This window comes from Halichoeres trimaculatus, unplaced genomic scaffold, assembly GCF_033239565.1.
Source record: "Halichoeres trimaculatus isolate MK-OKI-2021-1 unplaced genomic scaffold, fHalTri1.1 fHalTri1_scaffold_8, whole genome shotgun sequence".
NCBI classification, from domain to species: domain Eukaryota; kingdom Metazoa; phylum Chordata; class Actinopteri; order Labriformes; family Labridae; genus Halichoeres; species Halichoeres trimaculatus.
The window spans coordinates 32,050,032-32,065,279 of NW_027437186.1; the positions used below are offsets into that span (position 1 = coordinate 32,050,032).

General features: G+C 42.1%; 1 protein-coding gene across 7 annotated transcripts in view; it reads left to right on the top strand.

The window, feature by feature from the left end:
- The first annotated feature begins 928 nt into the window (after nt 1–928).
- The window catches only part of pax2a (paired box 2a), a 32,087-nt gene continuing 17,767 nt past the window's right edge, over nt 929–15,248 (top strand). The window contains exons 1-7 of one of the 7 annotated variants that reach the window (XM_074675053.1): nt 930–1,558; nt 2,946–3,111; nt 3,744–3,764; nt 4,200–4,397; nt 7,908–7,993; nt 8,122–8,241; nt 9,191–9,235. In XM_074675053.1, the coding sequence (XP_074531154.1) occupies nt 1,516–1,558; nt 2,946–3,111; nt 3,744–3,764; nt 4,200–4,397; nt 7,908–7,993; nt 8,122–8,241; nt 9,191–9,235 (679 nt within the window). In that variant the 5' untranslated portion in view covers nt 930–1,515. Of the gene's footprint in view, nt 1,559–2,945; nt 3,112–3,743; nt 3,765–4,199; nt 4,398–7,907; nt 7,994–8,121; nt 8,242–9,190; nt 9,236–15,248 lie in introns of all 7 variants that reach the window. The other 6 variants (XM_074675055.1, XM_074675056.1, XM_074675054.1 and 3 more) reach the window with 6 other exon arrangements.

Genomic DNA, 15,248 nt, shown 5'->3' on the forward strand with positions numbered 1-15,248 from the left:
TGCCTGCCTACCTGCCTGCCTGCCTGCATGCTGCACGAGCACAGCAGGCCGTGTAACCCTCTGTGTGAGCGCCATCTACAGAGCGTTACTGCAAACAGGCGGTGAGTGCACGAGGAGGAGGAGGATGGTGGTGATGATGATGGCCTACTGACTGACTCTCAGTTTGTAGGTTTGTCTTCTGCACACTTTCTACACCTCTTACACCTAAACAGAATCAGGGCATGAATCATATAATCACTATAAATGTTTTTTAAATAACGATTTTTCCAACTTGAAAAGTATTTTTCTGACTGAGTTGAGAGCAGGAGGCTGGGAAAAATAATGCACCAATAATCTCTAGGTTACATGTTATAAAAAAGAATAAGGAATGAAAAAAGAAAGTTTTGGATTTTTTTTTTTTTCTAATACAGCAGTTGCATTTGTAAAAAGTAAGCTGATGTGTTTACACTGTAAGAAAGTGGATCCACTCCTGGTGTTCAGAGGAATTTGGGGTTTTATTGAATTGTATGAGAGTTTAACTTGAAGAGACACACTGAAGTGTGTTTTTTAGTCACTTTAACCACGATAGACTCGAGTCAGAGTCTCACTCTGTGTTTTTATTGGGATCCCATCATAAGAAAACATTTGAGGATCGTCTCTTTAAACAACACACAGCAGCCTGACAGCGCTGTTCCTCTCCTCTTCCCCCTGCCTTTAATTTCCTTGATTCCTCACCCCAAAGTCTCATCATTTCCCATTTCGTCTCCCTCCCCTTCCTGGCTGTCGGATGCAGGGACCTCCTCATTTGAGCTGCAGGTTTTTACGTGGGCGAATCACAAAGTGTTGGAATCTATTGCCTTTGTCTGACAAGTCATCCATCTCTATGCGAGGGATCTGTGGGATGGAGGCAGCAGCAGCAGGAGGAGGAGGAGGAGGAGGTGGGGGAGAGGAGGGGGGTGATCTGTGGGACTGCAGCTTTTAGAAACAGACACACAAGCAGAGGGGTTTCATTCTCAGCCCAAAGCTCCGCTCAGGCACAGCCCATTCTGGAGGAGAGGGGGACACACACACTCACATACACACACATACACACACAGTGCTCCGTGCTGCTCCGTGTCCATGTTGTTGTCATCTCCGCCCAGATCTGATTAGAGCGCGAGCCCGCCGCTCCTCCGTCAGAGGAGAAGGATTGTTTTTCGGCCGCTGCGGACCCGTGGACCCTCTGCGTTCCTGCTTTTGTTTTCCTCATCATGTCCCTGAAAGACAAACTGTGAGCCGCTCTGAGTCCATGTTGCTGCGGCCGGTGCGCTCTGCACACGCGCGGGTCATGCTCTGCACCTGACATCCTCTCTGCACACCAAGAGTTTGAAGAGGAGGAAAACTCCACGAGAAGTTGTTGACCGCTGCAGCCCGCGGACTCTGCCCACACGGACTGTTTTACTCTAGGTCCTTTCCTTTTTTTTTTACTCCTTGAAAGCTGCATTACCGGGCGAAACGGCGACCTCAGTCGATTACCTTTCTTTCCTTTGCTATCCAATGGATATTCACTGCAAGGCAGACCCCTTCTCGGCGATGCACCGTGAGTATCTGAAGAAGTTTACACACTGAAACTCTTATGTGTTTATCATTTCACCCATGTTAAAAAATTAAATCAGGTATGTCTGCGAGGATTGCTGTAATTTACAAAGAAAACCGACCTGAAAACGCGCGCTTAGAGATTTTATTTGGTTTAATTGAAGTCCATTAAGACTCGTTAGGTTTGATTCTTGGTGGAAGCAGAGGTAGCTCTCAAAATTATAAAACGCCAAAGAAAAATCAGCCAATTGTAGATTTTACTCCTAAACACGTCAAAGTTTATCCTGGAGAAGCTTTCAAAATTAAATGTTTAATATAAATTGATAAATGCAATACAAAAAGCCTTCTTGTTTTTTTAAATCAGAAACAGATATTTTAAAAGTAGTGTACGACTAAAATTGTTTGTTTTTGGCATAAATACATTTTTAGTGTAAAACTGTATTAACTCACGTGTTACTTATATTTAAAACGTCTGTTTGACTTCGAGCAGCACTTTCCCTTCAGTAACAAATCCACAAATTTAAATACAAAGCTTTTATGACCTGTGAAATGACAGTTACAGAGACTCCAGCCTGCTGTGTGTAAATGGATGTAAACGTCTCTCTTTATTCCTCTCCACTTTATTCACCATGTCTCTCTTAACATTTCAAAATAAAAGAGGAAAAAAAAAACAGAAGCAGAGCTGTTTATGTTTTCCTCCTCACGATATGAGTAAAGGAGAGCCGGACTCAGCCTAAATAATTGATTCCTCTTCAATCGCACCGTCCGCGTTTGTAATATGAGTTATCAAAGCTACTTTGAATTATTTACAATAATTGTGCGAGGAAAATTAAACAGGCTGAAACGTAATATGTGCGACATGTGTTAGGCTGCAGAGGAGGAGAGGCTGCTGGAAAATATCAGCTAGGCAGTCCAGAATTTTTTAGAATGGAGAAAGAGTTTGCTTCCTATTTTTTGAGAATTAAACCAGCCAATAAGGAGCGTTTATTTTGATATTTAATATAGATCTTTTATTTAATTTTATTTTATTTGGCTTTTCCTTTTTAAATTTTCCTTTAATTTGAATGTTAAGACAATTTTATCTTCAGCATATTACGTGTATATTATTATTATTATTATTATTATTATTATTATTATTATTATTATAAGGCCTGTTATTAAATCATCCCAGGACCAAACCCAGCATAAAATGTGATTGGCTCTGCATGTTGGCTACATCACACTGTATTTAGGTGGGTATCAGTATGATGTTATCCAACCTGTCATGATGTAAATAAAACACGTAGAGGAGACTAAAAACACACCATCTTGGCTCCGTACCCACAGCCCCCGGTTTCCTCTGCAGGTATGTAATGTTATGCTCCCCTGTGCTGCTGTTGTGTCCCACGCAGGGCACGGCGGTGTGAACCAGCTCGGCGGGGTGTTTGTGAACGGCAGACCCCTCCCGGACGTGGTCCGGCAGCGGATCGTGGAGCTGGCCCACCAGGGCGTCCGGCCCTGCGATATCTCCAGACAGCTACGGGTCAGTCACGGCTGTGTCAGCAAAATCCTCGGCAGGTAAAAAGAGGGGATCCGACACCACTAACCACCACCTCCACCTCCACCACCACCAGAGCCCTTTAATGTGTGTCAAACATCAATCTTCTATAGAGCTCGTATGTGCGCACCCAGCTCTATTTCAGCCTCAGTCATCGGTTATATAGGCAGGTCATTTTTTTCTTTGCCCTTTTTTGCTTGAACACAGCAGTTCTGCGTCCGAGATTTTCTATCCATCACCTGCAGCCTTTGCAAGAGAAAAGCATCATAATCATGAAATAAATTTTTGGAGGCCTGGCATAAAAAATACGCACAAAAATATCACAGAGGATTATGAGGCTGTAATAATTTAATGGGAGACTGTATGCGATTTAAAAACATGTCAAACATGTCACATCATCAACCTGAAATTACATTTTCAAGATTATTTAAAGAAAAAAAAGAAAAAAAGGGTTGATTTCAAATGTTAAGAAAAAAATGCATTTCAAAGCCAGTAAAAACTCACCTTTGACTGCCATTACCCATGAGCAAACACCACACTTTTATTTTTCATCAGTCTTCTTTAAACCTGAGATTTTAGCTCTCTATATATAATTCTATAACTTCAGAGCACAGATGCTGTGAGATAATATTTTGAAATATATTTTTTTCAGCTATCAGAAGGCATTTCAGAGGTATTTCATTTCACACACACTGAATGTTTGTCACCAACATTTACAGACAGGTCATGGTGGCATGTCGTGCATGCTGCTGTAAGCTCATGGAGACTGAAAAACGAGCTCCAAATTGTCCTTTGTATTGTCCGTCTCACTGCTTATATTGTGTGATTTTAATGACACTGCTTTTCGTGGAAAAATCTGCTCTGTTCACCAACCAGCTGGCACCCAGTTAGCCCCATAATACAGCACATACCCAGGCAAATAAATAGGTTAAAACCGCCATTATATTTAAAGGTATTTTTTTAAATTATCATTATTATTATTGGACACAAATTCGGCGGAGATTTTTCTCCACACAAACGGTTTTGTTACAACTTTCCCATCATTTAGACATGATTGTTAATTTAAGGAAGGATCAATTCAGGAACAAATCCCTCTGTCCCCATGCAGGTACTATGAAACCGGCAGTATTAAACCCGGAGTCATTGGTGGCTCTAAACCAAAGGTTGCAACTCCGAAAGTGGTGGATAAAATAGCTGAATACAAGCGCCAGAATCCAACCATGTTCGCTTGGGAGATAAGGGACCGACTTCTAGCAGAGGCCGTCTGCGACAACGACACTGTTCCCAGCGTTTCATCCATCAACAGGTAGGTGGAAATTTCAGTTTTTATTTAATTTAGTTTTTAAAAAGGCATGCCGAATGGTTTGAAAGTGCGTGCATTCTGTGTGGGGCTTATTGTTTTAGATATTTGACGAAAATTGTGCGTAAAATGTTTGGATGAGTAAGATTTTACTGGAAAACAAGATGAGACCTTGCAAGAAAAATCCTTCCCCATGCGTAATTGGAATAAATCAGCTCTAAAACAAGCAGATCTGTATTTTATCTTCACACACTGAGCTGTAGATAGCCCCAGCACGACACTGTCCCCTACCCAGGGTGGTCTCACATGTGCAATTCAATCCCCTGCGCGGCCCTCCACAACACAGCCAGCACGGGGGCTGAGGCTGGGGCCACGAAGAATCACATCTGTCTCGATAAAAACCGATCAATACCGCGTAACCAGATCCAGAGGCGGAGGGAAATACCCAACAAAGTCGTTCAATACGCGGACCACACTGCGACAGGGACGGCAGCAGCCTCTTTATTGCCTACCGACTGCTCTGTTTCCCAACACGGAGGGGAATGTGGAGCGACAAAACAGTTCACGTTTACGCTCCTGATGTGGCTGAACGATTCCAGATTATTCCAGTGAAAATCACACACAGCTACCATTAGTATCATCCTCGTTGTTTGTTATTATTTTGTTCTATTTTAATCTAATAAATCAAGAAATTAAAGGCTACCTCCGCGCTACAACCGTGTCGATTTATGCGTAAAAGGACTATAAAAGAGTTTCTGTTCCAAAGCAGCAGACACCCTACACCCTCACCTTTCCTCGTGAAGCGGGACAGCAGTGGACAAAGTGTCTTTAGACAGAGGACACCGGTGAAAAGCCCTCATGTGTGCATGTGTGTGCAAAGTGAAAAAAAGCCCCATAGTGGCTGCGAGTGATGAACTTTGGTTAGGAGGCACTGTTCCAGAGAGCTGGTCATCCGCATTACATTTTAATGAGCTGAAGAGAGTCTCATAACACAGGCAGCTAAATGCAGGAGATGAATCCTCACGAAATATGATGGAAATATTACAGAGCGTATTACAGCAGTGGAAAATATGGTTTCAACAGGTTATTTGATGCCTTCCTCTGTTTCACCTGTTGTTTGGAAATGTCTTTGAGGGTGTTTTGGAGATTTTCTTTTCATGTTTCACTTCTGGAAAAAGTTTGATAATGAAACAAATTATTTCATTTAAAACAAAAATATTGTCTGATTAGTAATTAAAACTAGACCTTTGGTAAAATTGTCAAAACTGGCTTTTTAAATCAAAAAGTAAATAAATAAAAACGGTTATTTATGAATCACTTTTTAAAAAGGCACAAATAGGTGCACAAAGGCAGCAAACTTCAGATTTTATATCTCAGGTTGTAAAGGAATAAGCACATTATTTTAAGATTTAAACGTATATCTTATCACTAAATGGCCCTGAGCTGCTTTTATTCTCGAGGTTTTGCTGTTTTTTATGTGTATAAAAGAAGAAAAGTTAAATTGAATTCCTGTGATGAACTGAATAGTGTTTGGGAATGTATCAAAACCTTAACTCCAGTAATACCTTTCCATAGTTTTCTCATTACCGACTGTTTTTAATGCAGTTACAAGCTGTTGCTCTTAAAGGGAGGAATGGGAAACATGGAGGAGGAGGAGGAGTGTGAGGAAGAGGAGTCAAACAGGCAGGCAGAGGCAGAGGGAGACAGACACAGTGGACCCCTGGTGGTCTCTGTGGTTACAGAGGTCTGACCTCTGCTCTGTTGACTAAAGAGGATGTCCTGGCTTTAAACACATTTTTCCTGCATGAATTATTAAAGATTACACAGAGACTGGGTTGCACTTTGTTTTGCCGCCGCAGAGAGGAGTTTCCACCCGCTGGAGACGCAGGCGTACCCAGAAGCTCCTAAGCGGCTTTCAATCGTATCGATCCACATTTTAATCTTTCTTTGGAGATTTTTTTTTTCTTTACAACACCCAAACACAGAAGTCGTTAATTCAACCATCCAGATTGCTTATTCAATAGCCACAACATAGACTTGAAACAAAGTCCTTGAATTTATGAGGCTCCCTCGAGTCATGAGGTCAGATAACTGTTGTGGTGAGATGTTAGAAATTCAAATAAAATATTGATGTGTGTTTTCTGGAGGAGCCTTTGTTGCCCTGCCTGGAGGAGAGAGTGTGGAGGACACATGAGATAGTGAGGGGAATGAAAAGAGTGTGATGTACATTTTTGGCCCCTGAGGAACTTAACCCCATCGCTGCCTGAGTCAGAGCTGATGGCTCTCTGCTGCATGCATGAAACCTCATTCTCCTCATCTGCAGTCTGTAAAAGTCTGTTTTTGTCACACCTCTCCTACGAGAGGGGCGTCCATGTGGGATTTTCTGTCGGTACACAACGCTGCCTGTTAGTCAATGATCTCACGTTCATCTGTCAGTCAAAAGATTACCACAGTCATGGTTTAATGTAATGCGATCACGTCCCATAAGAGCTAAAGCTGAGCTACACTAAATCCCACTCTACCTTGAAAGAGTTACACCAAACCTCAAATTTGCAGATGTGAGATTATCTCTAAGGCCTTTAATTTCACATCATCAGACACTTCTTTTATTTACTTTATGTCATTAAAACGCACCTGATGTGGCTGTAGGTCTCAAGTTAGCCCAGCGAGACTCCATTGTTTTCCTGTTACATGTAATTCAAAGACCAACATTTGCATTTGAGGGTTTGTCACTGCCATTAGACGCCAACTTTTCTATCCTGGAGTCCTGATCGATATAGACTGCGGTCTTCAGTGAGCCTGTAGGACTTCTGTGTGCAACAACAAGAAAAAAAAACTACAACAGAGATCAGAGGGGAGGCAAAGAGGAATAAAAGAGAGGAGAGGGCAAGATGAGGGGTTTGGAAGACAGAAATTGTGAAGTACAGTACAAAGAAGAAATGAGAAAAAAAGGGGGATGAGGTTTGGAGAGAAGGAGCAGTGAAAGATCAGCTCTGAGCGATGGGGAGATAAAGGGAGAGGGTGAGGAGAAAAGAGGGAGAGGGGAGCAGGAGGGAGATTATTAGAGTTGGCCAGGTAGAGCCAGTGAAGCTGATCATTGAGGTGAATTGATGTGATTTCATGCTTTGTTTGCAAGATCATTCAGACCAAAGTGCAATGAAGACTTTCCCGCCACATCACATCTTACTGCTGCGGGGACTTTATCATATTTCTAACCTCAGAATCCAGCGAGATTGAATCCACAATCTCAGGGGGCAGAACCCATTCAGCCTCACATAGGAGCACAGAGATTGGCCCTAAAGCCCTGAGATTGGCTATTTGTGACAGGGAAGGGGGGCCTGAATTTGAGGATACAAGTGGCCCCCAAACGGTGGAGCACTTGTACATGCACGGGTATAAGTGGAGCTGATGTGGCGTGTTTAAGTGTACCGGCTAGGGGCGCCCGGGTTTTGGTGTGAAATCTCCATGCTCTGGAAGCCGTATTGATTGATCCGTGTCTGTTGTTCACTTTGCCAGGATTATCCGCACCAAAGTCCAGCAGCAATTCCACCCGTCCCCTGATGGATCTGTCACGCCACTCTCCACGCCCGGACACACTATAGGTGAGCGAAGAGGAGGCAGCACACAAAGTAGAAAGCCAGGAATAAAAAAAACAAAAATGCACATGAACATACTTTTTGGATTTTGTCCTCCACAAATAAAAACACACCAACTCTGTTTCCTCCATCAGTGCCCAGCACGGCCTCGCCCCCTGTGACCAGCGCCTCCAACGACCCTGTAGGATCCTACTCCATCAATGGCATTCTGGGTATCCCTCGGTCTAACGGCGAGAAGAGGAAACGTGATGATGGTAAGAAAAACTTAACATCCATCCCTTTAATTCCCTCCATCAGCCGTCTCCTACATTTTTCCCTGTGTGTGTGAAAAGGGAAGAAGATGGCATTTATGACAGCGCTGCAGCCAAGTGTGTTTCTGTGTGCTGTCTCCAGTGACTTGTTATGTTGTATATCAGGCTGGGGCGAGTGTTAAGAAAGAGTGTTGTGATTCAATCAGCTTTTTTTTTTGATGCCCTATGTTTTACCATACGCCTTCAGAGCTGCATCTCTATCTCATGCCATGCTTAGATGTACTGTAGATATCCTATATAGCTGTCATACAACTCTAATCCCCCTTTGGGAAGGCTTCACTGCTGCTGCTTCTTACTTTTGTTTCTAAGATGAAAAAAAGACGGAAAAAGAAGCTGTGACTTGATTTTATCAGCTAGTTATTTTAGATTCAGCACTTAAAGTCACATTTTCACTAGATTTTATGTAATTTTATGATGTTTGAGAGCATCAAAACATCCAGTTTGACGTATTTTTCGGCCTGCATACTAGACTATACACTACCAGGGAGCTGGCATGAAAACAGACCAAGATATGCTCAAAGATTAAGTGGAAGCTTATCCAGTCCAAGCCAGAATTTCTCATTCCAAGGCACGAGAGTGGACACACACCGCCTCAGGGCTAATAGATTATCGGTTTTGCAAACAATTGGCTTTTTTAATGCCTATGAATTAACATGTCCCTGGTGGAGGCCTGAACAGGTGTAGGAACAGACCGGTGCAGGCAGGCAGGCAGGCAGGCAGGCAGGCAGGCAGGGGAGGGAGTGGGGGCCGCCTGTGTGTGTGTGTTTGTGTGTGTTTTTGTGTGTGTATGTGCTGCTTTGAGGGGGCTGATGGGATGATATGGTTGAAAATGATCTCAAAGCGCACTCATCACAACAGGCCACTTCCTTCTTTTATGTTTCTGTCTCTTTAGTTCTCTGGAGTGGCAACCACTTGGATGGAAGGAAAATAGGACATTGTAAGTTGAAGTTAGACAACCTTCTTCTTCTGCTTTGGTCAATCAGATCACAACACTTTCCTCTCTATTTACTCTTTCTGCTCTTTCAGGGTTATGAGCTTATGAGGATGAGGTGGGGAGGATGTTTTTTTTTTTTTGATAAATAATCTCCTAAGAAATGAGAGAAAATGAAGCTTAAGTGTCTGTAGAAAATCCTATTTTCCATGAAATGGTTTTTGGTTGGATATACAGTGATCAAAATGTGGCTCATTTAAAGCTGTTTCTCAGGGAAAAATAACACAAAAATGCCCTTTTTTAACAAGCTTGGTTACTGCTTGCAATTTTTAATTGCTTATATGTAAACAAAAAATTCCAGCTTTGTTGTTTTTTAACAAAACAAACCATAAGAAAAGTCTGAGCTACCTGAGCCCAGTGTCTCAGAGAAAAATCACCACCTAAAATGAAGAGCTTAAAGGAAAAATAGATCTGTAAATTGAAAAAAAATCAGAGGAAACTTGGTGCCAAACAGTGTTAATGTTTAAGTCTTAGATTGTATTTGCATGTTTTGTGTTTTTGTCTCCACAGTGCAGTAATTTGCCTATGAAAAAAGCACTGCAAAGCGTTGTAATAGTGGTACCCTGTGATCTCAGTGTGGCTGAAGTCAGCGGTTGCCCTTTGAGGAAGAAAAAGGTCCCCATTACTGGAGGGCTGTAGAGATAATGTAGTGTGACACGCGTTATGTACACCAGGTCCCCCGTAAGACGAGCTTCAGGGACATAGGTGCCATAAGAGCCATTAATCTGTCCTTGTCATGTGTTATTGCAAATTAAAAGTAGCATGTTACACTGGACAGCTTCGAGAGTGAAGATGGGAGGAGGAAGAGGAGGAGCGGGAGGAGGGAGGGGAGTGGGAACGGATTAGTTTTAGGATTTGTGCATGCACGTAGACACACCTGATGCAGGGAAATACGTGTGTGCAAAGTGTCTGTTTGCAACTTCAGATGCTCCTCGCACGGTGAACATAGTGACATTTAAAAGAATTTGCAATTCTGCAGAGAAAAGCTATTAATTCACAAATTAACATCTCCCCCTTCTTCCCCTCCTTCTATCTTGGATGTGCAAGCTATCGCAAAGACAAAAGAAATAGCCTTAAGGGGGGAAAAGAGAGAGTCTCAGCCCTATCTGTGCAGAGATTGGTTTGCATGTCTGCAAGCAGCGATACCAATTATGCCAGTGCTGGGAGAATGCGTCTCAATGCACCCCCCCATAACGCCCCCCTCCCCACCCTTCTCCTCCTTCTCCCACCACCACCACCACCCTGAGTCTATCCATAGCCAGATTTATTTGTGTATCTCATTACAGGAAATGGAATGTTGTTCCTGCCAAATGCATTAATAGTGGAGTGGGGAAATTAGCCTGTTGTACAGCATGCTCTCGCTCAGTCATTTAAACCTATGGTGGAAGTGGGAGCCAAGAAACGAGGGAGAGGACTGGGTGACAACTGCAGGGAGACTGTCAAATGTGTGTTATTACTCAGGAGGTCTTGGAGAAGTTCAACTTTCTAGTTTCTTACGAGTGAAGGGTTTGTCTAATACTGCAGGACTACATCTAAAGTGCTAATTTTTATCAAGCAGAGTTTGTTCATCTGCACACAGTGACAGCTCACTCCTGACCCCGCTGCTGTACGCGCTCAGGTTGATGTGACCTCACTGAATGTTTCTCTCATCGTGGAGCTCAGGGGAGGACAGGCAGCAGGGAGCTGTGGTGATAAATCAGGTGGAGAAAGCAAAGGTCATAAGTTGTGATTGTAGCGTGGGTGTGGGATGAGTGTAGAAAGAGCTTATGAGTGTGTGAGCAGGGAGAGGAGGGGTTCATTCATGACATCAAAAGAAAGAGTCGTATCAACCTTGTCTGATAGGTGCAGGGAAAAAATGAACACAGCAGCTGTTTTGATTTGTTCAAATGTGATATTTGGCCTTTTTTGGAGTCGTTCGTTGTGTATCTTTTAACACACACGACCCATTTGTGGAGTTCAAATCAGTTAGTGTATGGATTTGAACCTGGGCCTACACTGGTTGGCTAGTCAAGCCAGTCCATGACAATGAGTCAATAGGGGATCACTTTAGAAAATAAATGCATCCAGAGCGAGGCAGAAATAAATGGAATCATGAGCACCATGATGGCCCTGATGTGGGGAGAGGCTCAGGTTTTGAGAGGGGCCACAGAGCGTAACACAGAGACAAGAAGCTGTTAGGGCCCCGACAGTAGAGGAGCGCACAAAAGAGTCCACATTACATCCCTCCTCCTCCTCCTCCTCCTCTTCTGCTCTTCCTCTTCAACATTTAATTTCTCCTCTTATCGTCCATCTTCTCCCTGAGTCTTGTGAGTTCTCTTATAAACATGGCCGTGTGAGACCCCACGTACAGTTGTAAACAACGCACAATGAGAGCCGTCACAAAAATATAAGGAGCGAGAATTCACTCAATGGAGAGGAATCATGTCAGAGAAAAGTCAATTACGGGCAGCAATGCCGGGAATTAATGGAGCGATGCATTACTCAGCTTGAGGAGGGAGAAAAGGCGAGAGAAAAGAGGGGATACGTTAATTGCATTTTCCACAAATACTTGCAGCACAGGGTGGCAACGCTAAACGACAGACTGGTCCAGAGGAGGGAGGGATGAAAGCAGAGGAGGACAAAGGAATAGAGACAGGAATGGAGTAACAGGGAAGAAGGAGGATGCACAACAAAGATATCCTTCTCATCAGGTCATTTTAAGCTTTAGTCAAACAGGAAAAGATGAAACAAGAGGGAAAATATTGTATATAGTGCAAACTTATGTTATTTTAGCTCTATTTTCTGCAATTGTCTTTCCAAATTTGGAATATTTTGGTTCAAAATTAAGATTTTTTCATTTTCAAAACTAACAGATTTTAGGAGTAGGAGAAAAAATCAATGTACCCTATTATTATTATTATTATTATTATTATTTTATCCCTCTTGAGACCCAACGTCCACATATGTGGACATTTCATTTCTGCCTCTCAGACCCATGGTCCTTCATTTTTTAAAACTTTGACCTTTAGCCACATTTGGGAACATGCCCATGTCATCTTTTGGTGAAATCACAACATTACACCCATTTTAGCAAAAAAACAAAACAAAAACAAAACAAAGAATTTAAGTAAAATAACACGAAGAGAACTCATAACACAAATAATCAAACTTTCCGTACAAAGACCAGGTTTAGTTTTTATCCTTATCAGGTCTTACTTATCCCAAATAACAAGGTGAAAGGTTGAATTAAAATATACACACCGGACAAAAGCTCAGGCCTTAAGAGGTTAATGTTTCTAAATCATGATTTTTTTTTTTTTATTCAAAACCAATTATTTTTCTAATTCAAATTGAAGTCCTTCATTTTAGTATTTGTTTAAAAGCTGGGTTGGAATAAAGTCAAGATGTCAGATCCCCTGACTAAATATTAAAAACTGACACACATGTGACATGCATTATTTGGGGAAATATGGCGCCTGATAAAGTCTGTAGACATCAATATCATCATTCAACTTTTTCCACATGGTCTGGGGTTAAAAAAAAGCAAAGTAAAAATTGCAAAAATCAGAAATACTGAAAGTTGTAATTTAAATCGAATCCAAAAAAGTAAAAGAATCGAATCCAAAAGTATATCGTCCAACTCAGCTTATCACCCAATCCTCAGCCTCCCCATATTCTCGTTACAGACTCAAAAAATGTGATGAAGTTGTACTTTTATTGGGCCTTCCTGCATCAGCCTGAATCTGAGGTTTAGGATGAAAGTAAATAAAATAAACAGAGTGCTTCAAAACACCATCACCTCACTCTCAGAGCTGGCACCGAGTGCAAACATCACATAAGCATCTCTCTGCCTGCTGACAGTCAGTACACTGGTTGGTGGTGCTAAATCGAATTAATAAAGCTCTTAAACACGCCACAACATAACAGGATCTTAACAGCCATGGCAGTGCTGCTGCTTCGCTCCCCCTCCTGCCCACCCCACCCACCACCTCTCTCCTTTCCGCTTCAGAGCTTTCATAAATATAGCTAGCTTACAGGGGAGGAGTGTTCACCCTCTGGGTATACCAGTTTGTTTGTGCTCCCCCCCTCCATCTCTCTGTCTTTCTCTTTTTTCCTCAAGCATAACTGCATTTTTAAAAACATCAACAAATGATCCACAATTTGCGATGGCATCATTTCACCTATCAGCGGAGCACTCGCAGCCTCTGATCTGGGAAACCCCGCGCCATTGATTTACGGAGAGCGCCAGGCAGTGTGGAGGAATTCATTTGCCTTTCAAACAAGCACCCCCTCCTCCACCACCACCTCCTCCTCCTCCCCCCACCTCTCCTCTCCTCTCCTCTGCTCTCCTCTGAGTTATCTTATCACAGGAACAGGGGAGATGAAAGAAGGACATAAAGTACCACCGTGCCACTGCAGGACGTTAACATCCCCCTCAGAGACAAAGCAAAACAGAGCAACGTTTGATACCATTGTGGTCTGTGTCAAAGCAGCTTCTGTCATTGGTTAGGGATGTAAGTGTGTATAAATAGCTCAAGGTACATGAGGTGAGCTTGTTTGCCTCTTTTCTTTTCAAACCGTTAAGCAAAAGCGAGGGCTGTAATTTTCTCTTTAGGTTGATAAAATCTAAACATCAAGACAAACCATGATAAATTAAAGAAATATAAAAGGATTCAGTGTTTTAAAACAATGACGGTTTAGTGCCGGGATGTATCTTTAAAAAACATACAGCAAATCTCATCTAACTTTGCAAACTCAAACTTCTCTGCCATGGTAACGACTGGTTTGGTTTCTTTAATTTCTGGTGGCTCAATGAGGCCGAGCAGAACTTGTCTGTTAAAGCTGATCAAAGAAAGTATCAAGCAGAAAGTAAGCCGCTTTGGTGTTGATGTGTGAGTGTCACTGCTGGAGAGTCTTGTTTTTATCTCGCTTTGTCTGCTCACACTTTGGTGTTAAAACGAAGAGACGCAGTCAGCTGGTGCTGTGGGAGAGATAAGAGAGTACCTGCTGAGACACCCAGAGGGGTTGAAGAAACACAGCGAAAATGAAACAAGGCAGTCAATGAGACACACACACACACACACACACAGAATCTGACAGTCGAGCTTCACACCCCACTTGACACGCTGACTGTCAAAGGATGAATCTGATTTATTGCAGCTATCTTATGATATGTGTCAAACATGAAGCTCTAATGGTGAATTCTGAGAATAAATGATTTACTACTTTTACCATTTAAAGGCCGAATCAGTAATTTTTTGAGCAGATAAGTTTGAAATATTCACTTTCCTAACAGAGAGGTAAGGGTTGGGAAAATGATGTAGTCCAAATGACTTCAAACACTCAACAGCATCCTGGGTAGGGGTGCACGATATATCGGTACCAATATCCGTAGCGGCCGATGTTAGTCATTTTTTTAATATATCGGTATCAGCCAATATTTACTCATTAGCTGCTAGCCATTTTCTGAGCATCTTGAACGATCTTTCAAGACCAAAATAATATTGTTTTCTATGACTATGTCAACACCAAAACTAGCTAAGAATAGTAGACTCTCTTCTTTCATGTCTGTCTTCCTGTTTTTGATCCAAAAAACTGACAAAAAAATACTTTTTTGATTGTGTTTTTCTTTGGCGCTCTATCCTTTGATCCTCTCCATGGTCGTCTTTTCTTACGATTGCACCACTCTTTATTTCTGAACTACTTTGACACATCATCTCAGATTGTTTATGTTTTTTTCAACCAATATTGATATCGGTAAATATCGGTAAATATCGGTAAATATCTGTATTGGCCAAAATTTTGTTATCAGTGCATCCCTATTCCTGTGTTTCTTTCTGGACTATGTGGACTTTACATTTCTGCCTCTCAGACCCATAATCCTTCATTTCTTTTTTTTAACTTTGACCTATTTGCAACATTTAGGGACATGCCCATGTCATCTTTTGATGAAATCACAACATTACACCTATTTTAGTGA